General features: G+C 49.5%; 1 protein-coding gene across 1 annotated transcript in view; it reads left to right on the top strand.

The window, feature by feature from the left end:
• Positions 1-9847, top strand: part of SLC6A11 (solute carrier family 6 member 11) — a 105488-nt gene extending 95641 nt beyond the window's left edge. Inside the window, exons 10-14 of the mRNA XM_087824634.1 lie at positions 1581-1718; positions 4550-4652; positions 5468-5568; positions 6345-6515; positions 9695-9847. Coding sequence (XP_087680760.1) covers positions 1581-1718; positions 4550-4652; positions 5468-5568; positions 6345-6515; positions 9695-9847 — 666 coding nt within the window. The remainder of the gene's footprint in view (positions 1-1580; positions 1719-4549; positions 4653-5467; positions 5569-6344; positions 6516-9694) is intronic.
• The last annotated feature ends 4751 nt before the right edge of the window (positions 9848-14598 follow it).

The raw sequence follows: 14598 nt of genomic DNA, 5'->3' as shown, positions 1-14598 counted from the left end.
CCTGCTGTCCCATCGCAGCTGGTTCCCCTGAGAGCCCCAGAGAATGTCCTCCAGCCAAAGCTGCGGCTGGGTTATCAGACTGGGGACTATTGGTGAGGTGCTGCCCATCACTCATGACCTTGTATGAGTCACTTAGCACAGGCCCTGTGGCTGGTATGTCTGTCAACCCAGCCAAGCCCAATTTCTTCCCCTGGATGGTTTCTCAGAAACTGCTAAGCCAAGCTGCTGAAGCACCAGGTGTTTCTGCTGATAATCTTCCCTCCATTGTTGTTCGTAATCTTCCCTTCCATTGTTGTGGTGAAGGCCTCCGAAGGTCTCAGCTTGTGTGTGTTAATGACAGGCCTGCCTGGGCACAGGGAAGTGGGGGGTGAGGCCTGGGGCCCGGACTCTGTGAGTCCCTGGGCTGAGCTGGGCCAGCAGTTGGGCTGAGATAACTGTGTTTGCCAGGGAGGCCCGGGGTTTTGGAATGGAGGGCAGATGGCTGCTCTGCTCACCCCCACAAATGCTGTACTTGCTTTGTGCCCGGGCTATGTCCTTAGCTCTTTGTCACAATAACCACACAGGCTGGGGGCTCCTCTTGTTACCCTCATTTTGCAGATGAAGAAACTGAGGCTCAGAGATGCCAAGTGACTAACAGGAACATGTACCCAGGTCTGTGTGCTTCTTAGTGCACATGCTCTGATGTCTCTCTAGATTCGATCCTGGACCAGCACAGCCAGCCTTACCGTAGAGGCGAGGCAGCTTGGAGGCTAGGAGCCTGGGCTATGGAGTCAGGGCTGGGTTTGAGTCCAAGCCCCACAACTCTTGCCAGCTGTGTGACTCTAGGCTGCTGCCCCTCTATGTGCTACAGTCCCTTTGCATCATGAGGATGCAAATACCTTTCCTGAGGAGGTAGAATGCATCATAAAGGATTTGAGAACAAGAAATGGCTCTGCTCGCCTCCCCACCCCCCACCCCGACCCAGAGACTCCTATGGTGGCAACATAGGGGCTGGGTACTGGTTTAGCCCTGATGGCCTCCATGCAGCAGAGCAAAGGCCACCAAAAGCGAAGGATAGAGGACTGTCACAGTCCTGTAGAATGAGTAAATCAAGTTCCACTCGCACACTGAGACTGATCAGAGCCTGCTGCCCACAGGGCGCTCAGCTCTTAGGACTCCTGTCTTGCTTCCCAAGCAGGGGCTGGGTCTCATTTAAGTCACTGGCCCCAGAACAGGGCCCACAGCATATAGGCCCTTGACAGGCAGCATGGGGGAGAAAGAGTACTAGCTTTAGAATCAAGAGACCCCAGTTCAGATCCTCACTCTGCCACTTCCTTGCTGAGTGACCTTGGGTAGGTTACTTACCCTCTCTGAGCTTCAGCATCCTCATCTGTTACATGGGCATGCTGGAGTCCTGTAAGTGCTAGGATTGTTGCTGTTATTCCAGGGCCCTCTGTCCCTGTGAGTGAGTGTGGGCATGAAGGTAAGATAAGCCCAGTGGTGAGGAAGCCCAGTGTTTAGGCCTGCTGTGCTCGCCACAGCCAGGGCCACTAAAATGTCCTTTTTCTTGGGCTTTACACCGTTGTATCTACCCTGTCCAGTTTGTGTGTGTAGAAAGCCTTGTGACCGCCGTGGTGGACATGTACCCCAAGGTCTTCCGGAGGGGCTATCGGCGGGAGCTACTTATCCTGGCCCTGTCAATCGTCTCCTATTTTCTGGGCCTCGTGATGTTAACAGAGGTGAGTGATGTGGACAGGGTAAGCAACACGAACAGTGTAGCACAAGGGTGAAGTACCTGGGCTTTGGGTAGGCAGGTCCAAAGTCATATTTCAGTCTGAAACGGACTAGCTGTGTGACCCTGGCCAGGTCTAGTACCTTCTCTGTGACTCAGTTCTTTCATCTTCCCAATGGGGTGTTGTAAGAACCACATGAAAGTTCTCATTAAGCCTCAGCACAATGTGTTGCATGTGTAAATGCTCAGCTAAAGGTCACTGCTGTCGTTACCAGAGGGGAAGAAAGCTCACAGGGGAATGTTGGGATTATCTGGTGTTCTGGATGCGCAGGCCACCCCTAACAGCCACTTGGGGTGAAGGGGACAGTGTCAGCTATGGAGACCTCAGCTATTTACTATTGTTTGGATAAAGTTCAAAGGCTTTTCTGAGCATCACTGAGAAGAGACACACGTGGTGATATTTGGCACCTTCAGGCACTGTGTTCTGCTTCAGCCCTCCTGTGTACCCCTCTTCTTGTCTCTGAAGGGCCTGTGAGGAGGGGTTCATCATGACCTTAAAATTAAGACTGTTTTATAAAATCAAGTTTCTCTCCCCCTCCTGCAGCCATCTTGTCTAATAAATACTTTCTCAAGTTCCTTGGGAAAGGTACCTTTTTCTCTAAACTCAAAAAATTAATTTAAAAAGAAAGAAAGAAAAAAAAGAACTGTTGCTTAGAGACAAGAAGAGGTTTATAAGAAACATGGGAAGAAATGAGGGAACTCAGAGTCAGTCAAAGCAGCTGCTGTGATACTGAGGTCAGCCCATTGGATCTCCTAATCTTCTACATTTCAGCCAAATGCCGCTGCCTCCTGGAAGCCTCCTCTGCTTTCCTCCCTCATAGCACTTTGTTCCAAGCTTAGCCCAGCCTCCCTACTACTGTTACAATGACCCATCTGTTCACCTGTCTCCTCCACCAGACCCTGAGGTCTACAGAGACCTTGATTGGCTCTGTGTCCTCAAGGCCTGGCTGGGGTGGGGACTTGCTGTGAGGTGGCTGGTGTTATTACCATTCCTAGTCATTGTCACATTAATGGGAGTGATAATCAGTGTTTGAGCAAATGAATGGTGTGGCACTTCTCCTTTCTGTCTCACTTCTCCCCAGGCGGGGAATCCGGGGCTGCTGTGAACAGGGCCTCATTAAGTGCCGATTAATTACGAAAAGTAGAGTCTTTTGTCACACACAAATTGGGGGGTTAACCTGATGTGTTAAAGAGGCTGATGATGAGACTGCAAGAGCAGGCATTGGCATGGGCAGCACTGGCTTGAAGCAGGCAGGTGGAAGGTCCTTGTGGGCCTCTGGCCCTGGGTACCACCAGCTCTCAGAGCCTTCATACCCACCCTCCACCTGAGGCCTCAGGTCTGCCCAAGGGTGCCTTGCAGCCCCCAGGGCCCAGCAGGGAGCCAACACTTGGCTGCCAGAGACCATGACTTCATATGCCAACCTTCTGCCTCCATGGAGGGATATCTGTGCAATTGCACAGGGGAAGTTCAAATTGCCAAATGGGCCGTGTCGGCCTCGGCCTTCACAGTAATTGCTGGCAGGATCTTCTCCCTCATTTATAGGCATTTAAAGCTCAGCTCTAGGGAAAAAATAGGCCACAAATTTTTATGTTGCACTGAGGCAGTATAGTGGGTGGTTAAGGGCATGGCCACCTGGGTCCAATCCTCAGCCCATGGCTGGCTAGCTGGATGACCTTCAGCAAGTATGCTTACTGCTCTGTTCCTCAGTTTCCCCATATGAACATTGGGGATAGCAATAGTGCCTGCCTTGTAGGTCAGCTGAGTGTGCACCTCCTGGGTTTCCCACTGAACTTAATCATTTGTATATTATAAAACTGGCTCACGTCATTCCTATATCCTATAAAAATTGACCGCACATCTACTATGTGCCAAGTCCTGGGCCAAAATGGGGACAGAGCAGTAGACAAGCCAGTTAGAGTTCCTTTTCCATGGTCTCTCACTCTACACAATTCAGTTTGCATGTATAGGGGACCTGCTGTGAGCCAGGCTCTGTAATCAGGGTCATAAAGAGTACAGGCATGTGGGTCTTCTCAGCAGGAGTTCAGCACTAACCAAGCAGCTGAAAGAGAAATACTTTTTTAAATTCTAAGTTCGTTAAAACAGGCTATGGAGGCCCAAAGAAATAATGAGGCTATCGGGGTGGGCTTCTTAGAGGAAGTAGCATTTGAGCTGGGCTTTGAAGGGACTTACAAGTGAAAGGGAACAACATGTGTAAGGGCACAGAGGTGAGACTGTTCCTCAGTCTGTCCAGGAGGGAGCATGTTGAGGGTGGCTGGTAGTAAGGAGTGATGAGGCCAAGTGAGGAGGGCGGTCCTGAATGGCAGGCTTAAGGAAGCCAACAGGTAATATTAAACTCTGGGTGACGTGGTTTTATTTGCATATTAGAAAGGTCCCTGTGAAAGCTGATATGCAGAAGGACAAGAGGGTGAGGCTGGGGTCGAGGCAGGGAAGCCAGAAGGGAGGCTGTTAGAGCCATCAGGGAGAGGTACTGAGGCTGCCCAGCCTCTAGTCTCTGGTTTCCTGTGTTGTTTCTGTCACTGAAGAGCAAAGAAGAAAGACCATTTGATCCCAGCAATTCCCAGAGGCTGGTGTCTTAGGGGTGCCCAGGTGCAGAGGGTGCAATGTTCTAGGGATTAGGGGGAAGCAATCTGCCCTGGTGGAAGTCACTCTAGGCACAGGGAAGAGCAGAGGGCCCTCTCCAAGGCCAGCTGGCTGACCCTGCTCCCCCATGTGTCTGTCCATTTCTCTGTCCATGTGTCTGTCCTCCCACCCTGCAGGGTGGCATGTACATCTTCCAGCTCTTTGACTCCTATGCCGCCAGTGGGATGTGCCTTCTCTTTGTGGCCATCTTTGAGTGTGTCTGCATTGGCTGGGTGTATGGTGAGTAGAGGCCAAGCCCACCCGCACTGTAGTGGCCCGAATTGGTGCCCAGGACACAGGTACCCGGGGCAGGGGTGGGCTCAGGTTCTCTGTGGCCTGTCTCCATCAATGTCAACCTCATCCTCCTTCCTCTCAGAGACTCCATGGCCCTTCCCACTTGTCAGGATGCCTTCCTGCTTTTATGCTCCCACAGCACAGAGAGGGGTTTCAGGCTTAGGGACAATCCTTTTGCCCCTGAGACTTAGTTTTTCCATCTGAAAAATGGGGTCATCATCATTATGTTCCAAGTAGGAAATAATGTAGGCAAAGCAGGGAGCATAGTGCCTGGCCTTCAGTCAATACCTGCCTTATGGTCCTCCTGTTCTTGGCAGGAGTTGAGTCTGATGATGATAGATATTCCCACTGTGAACTTGGCTCAGAAATACATGCCCCTGAAGGCCACTCTGCTCATTAGCAGCCCAGCCAGACCCTGGCCTTCGTGGCCCTGAACCCCACGTCCATGCACGTCCACACCGGTGCCTCACCCTGCTTCTCCAGAGACCACTTTCCAGCTTTCTCCCACAAACTCCTCACCATTTCCTGGGTCTCACTGCCCAAGGTCTACAGGGGCCCTCCCAGTATCAGACCAGAATCCCTCCTGTAGTTCATCCCAAAACCTCATTTAGGTGTGACATCTTGGTAGTTTTGAGCAGTGATGAATAAGGCCCCTGACACAATTTGTCTGCGTCCGGCTGGGGAAAGCAAACACTCCTAGCCTTCCCTCTGAGTCTTGTACACAGTTCTCAGGCGTGCACCTGTCTGTTTATTCTGGACAGGAAGCAACCGCTTCTATGATAACATCGAAGACATGATTGGCTACCGGCCATTGTCACTCATTAAATGGTGCTGGAAGGTCGTGACCCCCGGGATCTGTGCGGTAAGCACCCATCCACCCACCCACTTTTCCACTTCAGAGCCCCAGACCTGGCTGAGCTAGAACTGAGGAGGTGTTGTCGCCTGTGTGACCCTCTCTGCACTCAGAAAGTCCTAAGCACATGATACCTGGGTTGGAGTCCTGGGGACAATGTCTGAGCTTGTCAAGGGAGGGGCCTCCTGGGGATCCAAGGTCTGCCACCAGCTTGCTTGACTATAAGCAAGTCACCCCCCTTCTCAGAACCTCAGGCTCTATACTTGCAAACTGGGTGGCTGTGACCTGCCTTTGTGGGGGCTAAGGATCACTTGAGAGACATTTGGCTTTGTTGTTAACTGCAAAAGCAGCACAACTGAGGGTAAAGTTGGGCTCATACTCTACCCTCTGACCAGACCTTGGAGTCAGAGGCCTTAGTGACCTGATGATTAATAAAAGAACAACCCATTGCTCTTCACCCAGTTCTTGGCACTGGAAGTATCTCAAAGCATCTTCACAAACCGTTGTAGTTCTGAAAGTGAGCTTTAAACCAGTCCCAAGAAGTAGCTAGGAAAAATAAGAACTCCTGATTGGGTGGAGGCTGGGGATGAGGCTCCTGGGGGGGTGAGGTCCTGGAATCTGTGGGGGTCCATTCCCTGTGTGTCTGATGCTGATGAGAAGAGCCTCAAATTCTCTGTGGACCAGGGCAGAACCTTGCCTCTCTGAGGCTGTCACATCAGGTAGATCATCTCCACTCCTGGCCTCATGCACGCTGGCCCCAGGGACCTCTCCCCATCTCTCCACAGGGCATCTTCATCTTTTTTCTGGTCAAGTACAAGCCTCTCAAATATAATAACATCTACACCTACCCCGCCTGGGGCTATGGCATAGGCTGGCTTATGGCCCTGTCTTCCATGCTCTGCATCCCCCTTTGGATCTTCATCAAGATGTGGAAGACAGAGGGGACACTGCTTGAGGTGAGATGGGGTTATAGGGGTCGGCAAGGGTGGCCCTGAGAGGCCCAAGGGGCAGGGTGGGGCTTGGCTCTGTCTTGGACAGGCTGGTAAGCAGGTTTGAGTCTGTGGGCACCTCTCTGGGTCTCAGGTTCCTCATCTGGGCAATGAGTGCGATGAGAACAGGCCCCTGTGTGTCTCTCAGGGAAGCCATGGCCAGATCCTCCACGACAGGTGTTCATCATGACCACTATGTAGAGGTGTGTCTGTGAGGCCTCGGTTTTGGGCCTGCTTCTCTGAGCTCAGCCTCAGTTTCCTCATCTGTAAAATGGGAATAGCAGCAGTCCCTAACTTACAGAGGTTGTCATAAGGACCCAATTCCCAGGACAAAGGAAGAGGATCTGACATTTGGGGACTGACACCTATCCCATGTCATCACCCTGCTGTTTCCTCTACATACTGTATATCTGTTAGTCCTCAGAGCAGACCAGGGCGCTGCCATCATTTTCTGCATTTAAATCGGTAGAGAAACTGAAGCTCAGAGAAATTGGCACTCAACCAAAAATGAGTGTCTCACAGCCAAAAATTAGCAAACCAAAGTTTTTTATTGAGATGTAATTGACATACATTATATTAGTTTCCAGTGTACAAGATAATGGTTCAGTATTTATATATATTGTGAAATGATCACCACAATAAGTCTCATTAACATACATCACTACGCATAGTTACAGCATTTTTTCTTGTGATGAGAACTTTTAAGGTCTATTCTCATCAACTTTTTAATACACAGTGCAGTATTAGTTAACTATAGTCACCATGCTGTTCATCATATCCCCAGGACTTACCTATTTATTTGATAACTGGAAGTTTGTATCTTTTGACCCACTTCACCCATTTTGCCCACCCACTAATCTGTCTTCTATATTTGTGAACTCAGTTAAACTGTTTGTTTGTTTGTTTTGTCTTTTAGATTCCACATATAAGCGAAATCATATAGTATTTGTCTTGCTCTGTCTGACTTATCTTAGTGTAATGCCCTCAAGGTCCATCCATGTTACAAATGGCAAGATTTCCTTTTTTATGGCTGAATAATATTCCTCTGTTTGTGTGTGTATGAGAGAGAGAGAATGAGAGGGAGAAAAGGAGAGAGAGATGTTTTCTTTCTTCATTCATCCATTTATGTACACTTAGCTTACTTAGGTTACTTCCATGTTTTAGCTTTTGTAAATAATGCTGTGATGAACATGGAGTGTATATATCTTTCTGAGCTAATGTTTTTCTTCATATAAATACCCAGAAGTGGAATTGCTGGATCATATAGTAGTTCTACTTCTAATTTTTCTGGAAACTCCATACTGTTTTCCATAGTGGAAGCCAAAAATTCTAAAACAATTGTATTGAAGTATGTTTATGATAAAATTCACCCATTTGGGGTGTGCAATTCAATTTTTTTTTTAGTAACTTTCAACATAGTGCATTTATCACCATGAATCAGTTTTAGAATGTTTTCATCCCCTTCTTAAGATCCTTCATGCCCCTTCACAATTAACCCTGTTCCCACCCCCAGACAACCACAAATCTTTCTATCTCCATGGATTTGCCTGTTCTGGATGCTTCCTCTCAATGAAATGGTACAGTGTGTGGTCTCTGGGTGGCAGATTGAATTATAACACAAGCCATCTTATTTCCAGAGCACTTGCTCTCTATTTACTCTCCTTTCCCACCTGCTGGTGGATCAGATGGTTTGAGTCAGTTTCTCGCTCATTTAGCAAACTGTTTGCAGCGTGCCAGACACTATTCTAAGCCATTTATAAACACTGAGCCATTTAATCCTCATAGCAATCCTGTGAGGTCTGGCTCTTATTGTCCCCATGTCACAGATGAGAAAGCTGAAGCACAGAGAAGTGAAGCAACTTACCCAAGGGCACAGAGCCTCTAAGTGGTGAAATAGAAACTCTGAAGCCTGTGCTCTCATCCTCTGAGCTTTATGGGCTCATTCCTCTGCTTGACTAGCCGCACTTCATTGCAGGGCCCTGTCTCTCCCCCAGTGCCACACCCCAGGGATCTGAGGGGTTGACCTTGGTCTCCTAGGACAAGGTCAGAAGGAGATGGGAGTATATGTGTATGTGCGCACAGACACCCAAATGAAATTGCTTGTTCAGAATCGGCTTCGCTTAGCCTGCTTGCTCACCAAGGGGCCTGGGCTCCAGAAAAAACTATGCATTTAACCAGAAGGTGCAAGGTTGCTTGTGCTCCCAGAGCAAGTCAGGCTCCTTGGCACCTGCAGGGAATGTAGGTCAAGGGCAGTTGGGTAATCCTGATTTGGGATCAAACATGTCCAGAGGAGAGTGGTCCTGCAGCCCTAACGCCTTGGCCACTGCAGGCCCCTGCCCAGCCTTACAGAGGTCTTTTGGTATTCAGAAATGCCAGTGTCTCCTGGAGAGTCCTCGGAGATTCTCTCAGGCCTGGCCTGGAGGGGAGGGGAGGGGAGGGGAGGGGAGGGAGGGAGGGAGGGAGGGAGGGAGGGAGGGAGGGAGGGAGGGAGGAAGGAGAGGTTACTTTGCTGAGCTCCCTCTGTCTTCCTAAGCTCACATATCTGCATGCACAGAGGGCAGGGCTTATTAAAAACTGAAGTCTTTGGAGGTAGTCAGACCTGGTTTCCAGCCCTTCCTTACTGGGAGAACTTGTATCAGTTAATTTACCTCCCTCCATTTCCAGAAGGTTCTGCCAACTGACAGGAAGAATCTGGAAGGAAAAATGGGGTCAATGGTCCTTACCTCAGAGAATGGCTGTGAGGATATGTATTCTGTGCTAATCTATGGGTAAATCAACTATCCTGAGCCTTTGAATAATCCTAGAAAGCAGATACCAGTGTTTGACACATGAGGAAACTGAGGCACAGAGAGGTTACATTTTTTGGCCCAGTTAAATTGTAGATCTGGGGTTCAAACCCGGGCACCTGGCTCCCAAACCCATGCTTTTAACCCCTGTCCTGTGTCAAGAACCTGGTGCCGTGCCTGGCACACAGGAGGCGTTCAGCACAGATGAGTCTGCCTGTTAATCCCACTTGGGCAACATAGGTTCAGCCCCTTAGGCATGGCAGGATCTGAAAGAGAAAACAGAACCTTGATCATGAGAAATCAGTCACCCAAAACTTCTTCCCAGCTGCTCTCAGACAGCTCTTCTCTCCAACCACCTAGAAATTCCGGAAGTTGGTGATCCCCAGTGCTGATCTGAAAATGAGGGGCAAGCTTGGGGCAGGCCCACGGACGGTGATGGTTAATGACTGTGACACCAAACTCAAGGGCGATGGGACCATTGCAGCCATCACAGAAAAGGAGACGCACTTCTGAGTGTCCACCCACCACCTCGGATGCCTCTGCTTCCTTCTCCTTCCCGTGTGTATAAATGAATACCTGAAAAACGTACTTCACCTAATGATAGAGGCTTGCTCCTTTTGCACAGGACTTATTAACAAGTTAATTTTAAGGTGGCCATGTACACTCTGGTTTAAAGTCACATTCCCCTCCTCGCTCGCCCCCAATCATCATGTAAGTAACATTTTGAAGAGTTAATACTGTACAGGGACTAGCAGAATCTTCTTGTGCTAGGACGGTTTTAACCAGTGTTTTCTAGAAGAAATGTATCATATCGTCAAATTTTTATACTCAGGCTGTGAACAGGTGGGGTAGGAGTGATTCCTGTCCTCCTCTGTCAGCCTTTTAATCAGTCAGTCCATGTCCCCTGTTTGTCCCTGACCTTTGCTGCTCTCCCTCCTCCACATCCCCAGGGGTGGGGGGCTTTTCCTTCAAACCCTTCCTTTCCCATCCCCAACCTCTTAGCAGTGAAGTGGGTTTGCAGACAGCAAGGCTATGTCAGAGAAGAAAAAGTTCCACCGGACTCAGGACTCCGGGGTTGCAGGCACACATCCACCCTGAGCCTACTAGGTGACCTTGGGCACTCCCTTGCACTCCCTGGGCCTCAGTTCCCCTGTCTCCTAAATGGGAGGGTGGGATCAGGTGATCCGGAGGCCTTTCTGGGCCTGGCGGCATCTCTTGGAGATTCTCATTGCATGCCTCGCTGGCTTGCAGACCTGCCGTTCATCTTGGGCTCTTCTGAAGACTCTCAGGCAGTCTCCTTGCACCCACCCTCCACCTGCTTATTTTAAATCAGGTTTATCATGGGAACAATGTGGTGGTGATGTGTGTTTTCCCCAAAACTTGAGTTTGTTTTCATCCATGAGCGGTCCGTTCTCTGGAGATCAGCCAGGTCCTGGCCCCATGTCAGGCCCTCCTGCTCCGTCTGCTCTAGCCCTCAGCTCTGCCCCATCCTCCCCGGAGCTGGCTCGAGTTGCCTGGGGGCTGGTTTTGGGACTTAGGAAGCAGCCTCTATTGTGCTTGCGGTTGTTTGTCCTGCCACTGTCCCCGCCAGGATCAGTACTGCAGGATCTTCCACCGGCCTCCTAGGACAAGGAGCTACAGAGGGCCTGGGGCCTGGTGTCATCCTCTGGCCCCGTCTTCATGCCCCTACCATGTCTTCTCCTCTGGAGGTCCCAGGCAGGCCCTCCTCTCTTCCCCCAGTCCTGATACCCCTCGGATTCCTCCACATCCCTGTCACCAGCAGAACCTTGGAGCCTTCATGGAAGCTTCTTCCCTACCCTTTTTGGGGGGGAGCCATTCCACCTGCTTCCCTCCCAGGGAAACTGGGCTCCCTATCCGTCCTCGGTGCAGGCCTGGGGTCGGGGGAGGCAGGCTCACTGCAGGCCTCTCTGGCTGGTCTCTCTTTTTTCTTTAACTGCATTTGACATGAAGCCTCTGCCTTGGGTTCTGAGTTGTTCGGGAACAGGGAAGATGCATTCTTGATTCCTTATGTCCCTAATTTCATTTGGTGGAAATGCAAGCTTTGTCCAAACTAGGGCTCAAGTTTCCTGTAATGAACCTGTGTTTGATTCGCCCCAAAGTTACCAAACTCCCAGCTTCTGTGCTCTGGGCGCCCCGCTCTGAGCCTGAGTTTGCTGGGAGAGATGTCTAGCACCGCCCAGGCAGGCGGGACTCCTGGTTCTGGTCCCCCTTTTGCCCACACAGCCCAGGCCTGCCCTGCCTCTCCCTGAGCTCTTAGATCTGGTCGACCCAGGAAACCGACCCAGGAAAATCAGGGCTCAGCTGAGCCACCTGCTCGCGTCCCTTGTAGTCTGCTCTTCTCCCAACACGTTCTGGGGAGGGCATCTCCCCGCTGCTGCTGCTGCTGCTGCTGCTGCTGGTTCTCCCCCCACAGGCTCTCACCGATGCACAGCCCCCGGCCTCTCCTGGCACGCACTGCATTGTACATACCTGCAGCACTTAACCTTTCACTCACTTAACATCACTAACGGGGCAGGGTGGAGGGAGGGCCTTTGTTCTTCGTTCTTTGTTTTTTGTAATTTCCTACTAGTGTTTGGGTAACTTTGGGGTGGGTGGGGAGGGAAATGTGGGGGCCGGGGAAACATCATTGTGAAGACTTTTTTGATATTCATTAGAAACAATACATCCTTTCTGAGATATTTACAGTATTATTAAAAATGATAAAGGTTGTACTGTTTTGCATAATGAACATTTTTATTGGGTACTCAAAGGGCACACAATTGTCTGCTTACTCATTTTTAAAAATTAAAGGAATGAATGAACTATAAGCAAAGTGGTATTCATTTCTTCCTGTTTCTTGTTACCACGATATTTCTGCAAAAGCATCTTGACTCCTTGTTTGGAGGTTGCAGTCTCAACTGGGGATTACAAGTTAGAAACACTCTGGTGTTTCAGGAGCTCACACTTCCTTTCATGGGTGCTAAGTGCTTTACAAGTTATCTATTTAATCCTCACAACAACCCCATAAAGTAGGCACTTCCCCTACTTTGTTTATATATTACTTGCCCCACGTTACAGATATGGGAAAGGCACAGAGAAGTCAAGCCACTTGCCCAGAGTCACATAGCTAGTAAACAGCAGGACCAGAAAGAGAAGTCAGGTCTGTCTGACCTCAAAATCCAGTCTCTTAATCACTGTGCCTTACTGTGTCTTGTGCTGCAAATCCCCAAAGTAGGTGATAGCCACTTCACAATAGCAACAACCACAGCTGACACAGAGCTCATGCACCAGTCCTCATAGGCAGACCTGCATGTCGGGGGCGGGGTGCAATGGAGAGAAAGAGATGGGGATTTGGAGCATGCAGCCCAGTTTTGGCTCTAGGCTCTGCCCCTGCCAGCCTGTTTACTCATCTCTGAGGATCCTGTGAGCTCCGAGGGTGAGGGATAAAACTCTGGGTTCACACTGGCTATTATTATCCTGAATAAATTGTGCCTAAGCTCTAAATCTTTGATATTCTCAGACTTAGACAAAATCTCTAAATTTGTGTCTGAGGTTTCCAAAGAGTGGCTCGATACCACAGAGCGTGTCTTATCCGGACAGTTCATGATACAGTAAGATCACCTGCACACAGTGTGTTCATTCTTGTCTAGTCTACTCTTTGGCTTAAAATCCCTGATCTTGTGATCCACCTGAACCTGTCTTGGCTTCTCACCCTCTCTGAGGTGGTAACATATGCTCACAGGGGAAGCATCCCACAAAGTTCGAGAATTCAGAAATCTTTGTGATTCTCCAGAGGGTCCCTGAATACTTCATAACTTCATAGAGCCACAGGGACTGGTGCAGTCACCTGTCTCCTGACACCATTCCCTCCTTGTGTCTGAAAGTGTATTGTGGTAAGCGGCTGTCAGCAGCAAGACTTGAAGAGGCTGGGTCATGGAAATGTGGGGTCTCCCTGTTCCCAGGATATCTCATCTGCAGACTCTTAAGCTTACCGAGTTGGTAGCATGAAGCATTAATTTACCCAGTAAACCCTGCAGGCTGCAGTGTGTACTAGAGACCCCTGTTGGCAAAGCCTGACTGCGGCTTAGCTCTATTAGGTACTGCAAATAACCAGAGGAGAGGAGAGCTCTAGAAATGAAGTCAAAGGTTACTTTAGACCTAAGAAATTCTTTCTCTGCAATGGGGGAGAGGCTCAAGCACCAAAGAACTGGCACTTTCTCCTGAGAGCTGCAAATCTTGGAAAATAGGGTCAAGTATTCAGCTAGGATTTGGGATATTGAGACAAATGGAAAGGCCCCTTTCCTTCAGTGTTCCTGCTCTTCTTAGTCAAGAGGACAGATGTCCACACTCCTCTGGATGGGGGTAAGTGCATGGGGAGAAGCTGTTCTGCCTTCCTGTTCCCAGCTCTCTCCAGTTTGAGCTCTGCAGTGTGGCACTTTGCAAGTCTGCCCACTTCTCTGGGCCTCAGTTTAGCTATAGGTAGAATGGTAAGGAAATGAGAGGGAACATGGCTGGTTCAGGATTCCCCCTAGAAGTCCTCTGCACCCCTGCTGCATACTCAGCCCCATGCTCCATCTCGGGCTGTTAAAAATCAAGCCCTTTGCCTGGGCACCTCATTACCCATAAGGGAGCAAAGTCAGCCTTTGTTCCCGACTCCTGGCCGCCTCTGCCTCTCTCTTGAATAAGGTCCACTTTATGGGGCATACTTGGAGAAGTAATGCATGCAGTGCTCTCAGAGCTTCCAGGCTAGGTGAAGTGTCAGAACCACCCCCATAAGAAACTACAGGGCAGAATGTACCAGGAACCAAGAACTCAGGGGGTGCCAGGGGTAGCAATAAGAACTGCTTCTTGAACACCTACTGTGTTCCAGGTGTCATGCCTGCATTACCTCATAAGAGCCTCACAACAAATATAAAGGTAAGTGTTATTAATCTTATTTTTCATATAAAGGAACTAAGGTTTAGAGACTAAATAAACTGCCCAAAGAGATATCATATATATATTCTAGAAGGTGGAGGAGCTGGGTAGGACCTGGTTTGCTGGGTCTAAATAGAGCTCACATACCCAACCACCTAACCAAGGATGTGGGACTTGAGCTGCACCTTGAGGGATAGGGAGAGTTCACCAGGAAGGGAAGAGAACTTGAGATGAGGGAACAGCCCAAGCAAAAGTAGAGGCAGAAAAATATCTTTGGAGGAAGAAGGTGGAAATCAAAGTCCTCCCCATCCCTGGTTAACCCCTTGTGCAACTTTACCTGCTATGAG

The sequence above is a fragment of the Miniopterus natalensis genome, chromosome 15 (assembly GCF_054644295.1).
Source record: "Miniopterus natalensis isolate mMinNat1 chromosome 15, mMinNat1.hap1, whole genome shotgun sequence".
Taxonomy (NCBI): domain Eukaryota; kingdom Metazoa; phylum Chordata; class Mammalia; order Chiroptera; family Miniopteridae; genus Miniopterus; species Miniopterus natalensis.
The sequence above is the reverse complement of the archived record's forward strand: the minus strand, read 5'-3'. Positions and strand labels throughout refer to the sequence as shown.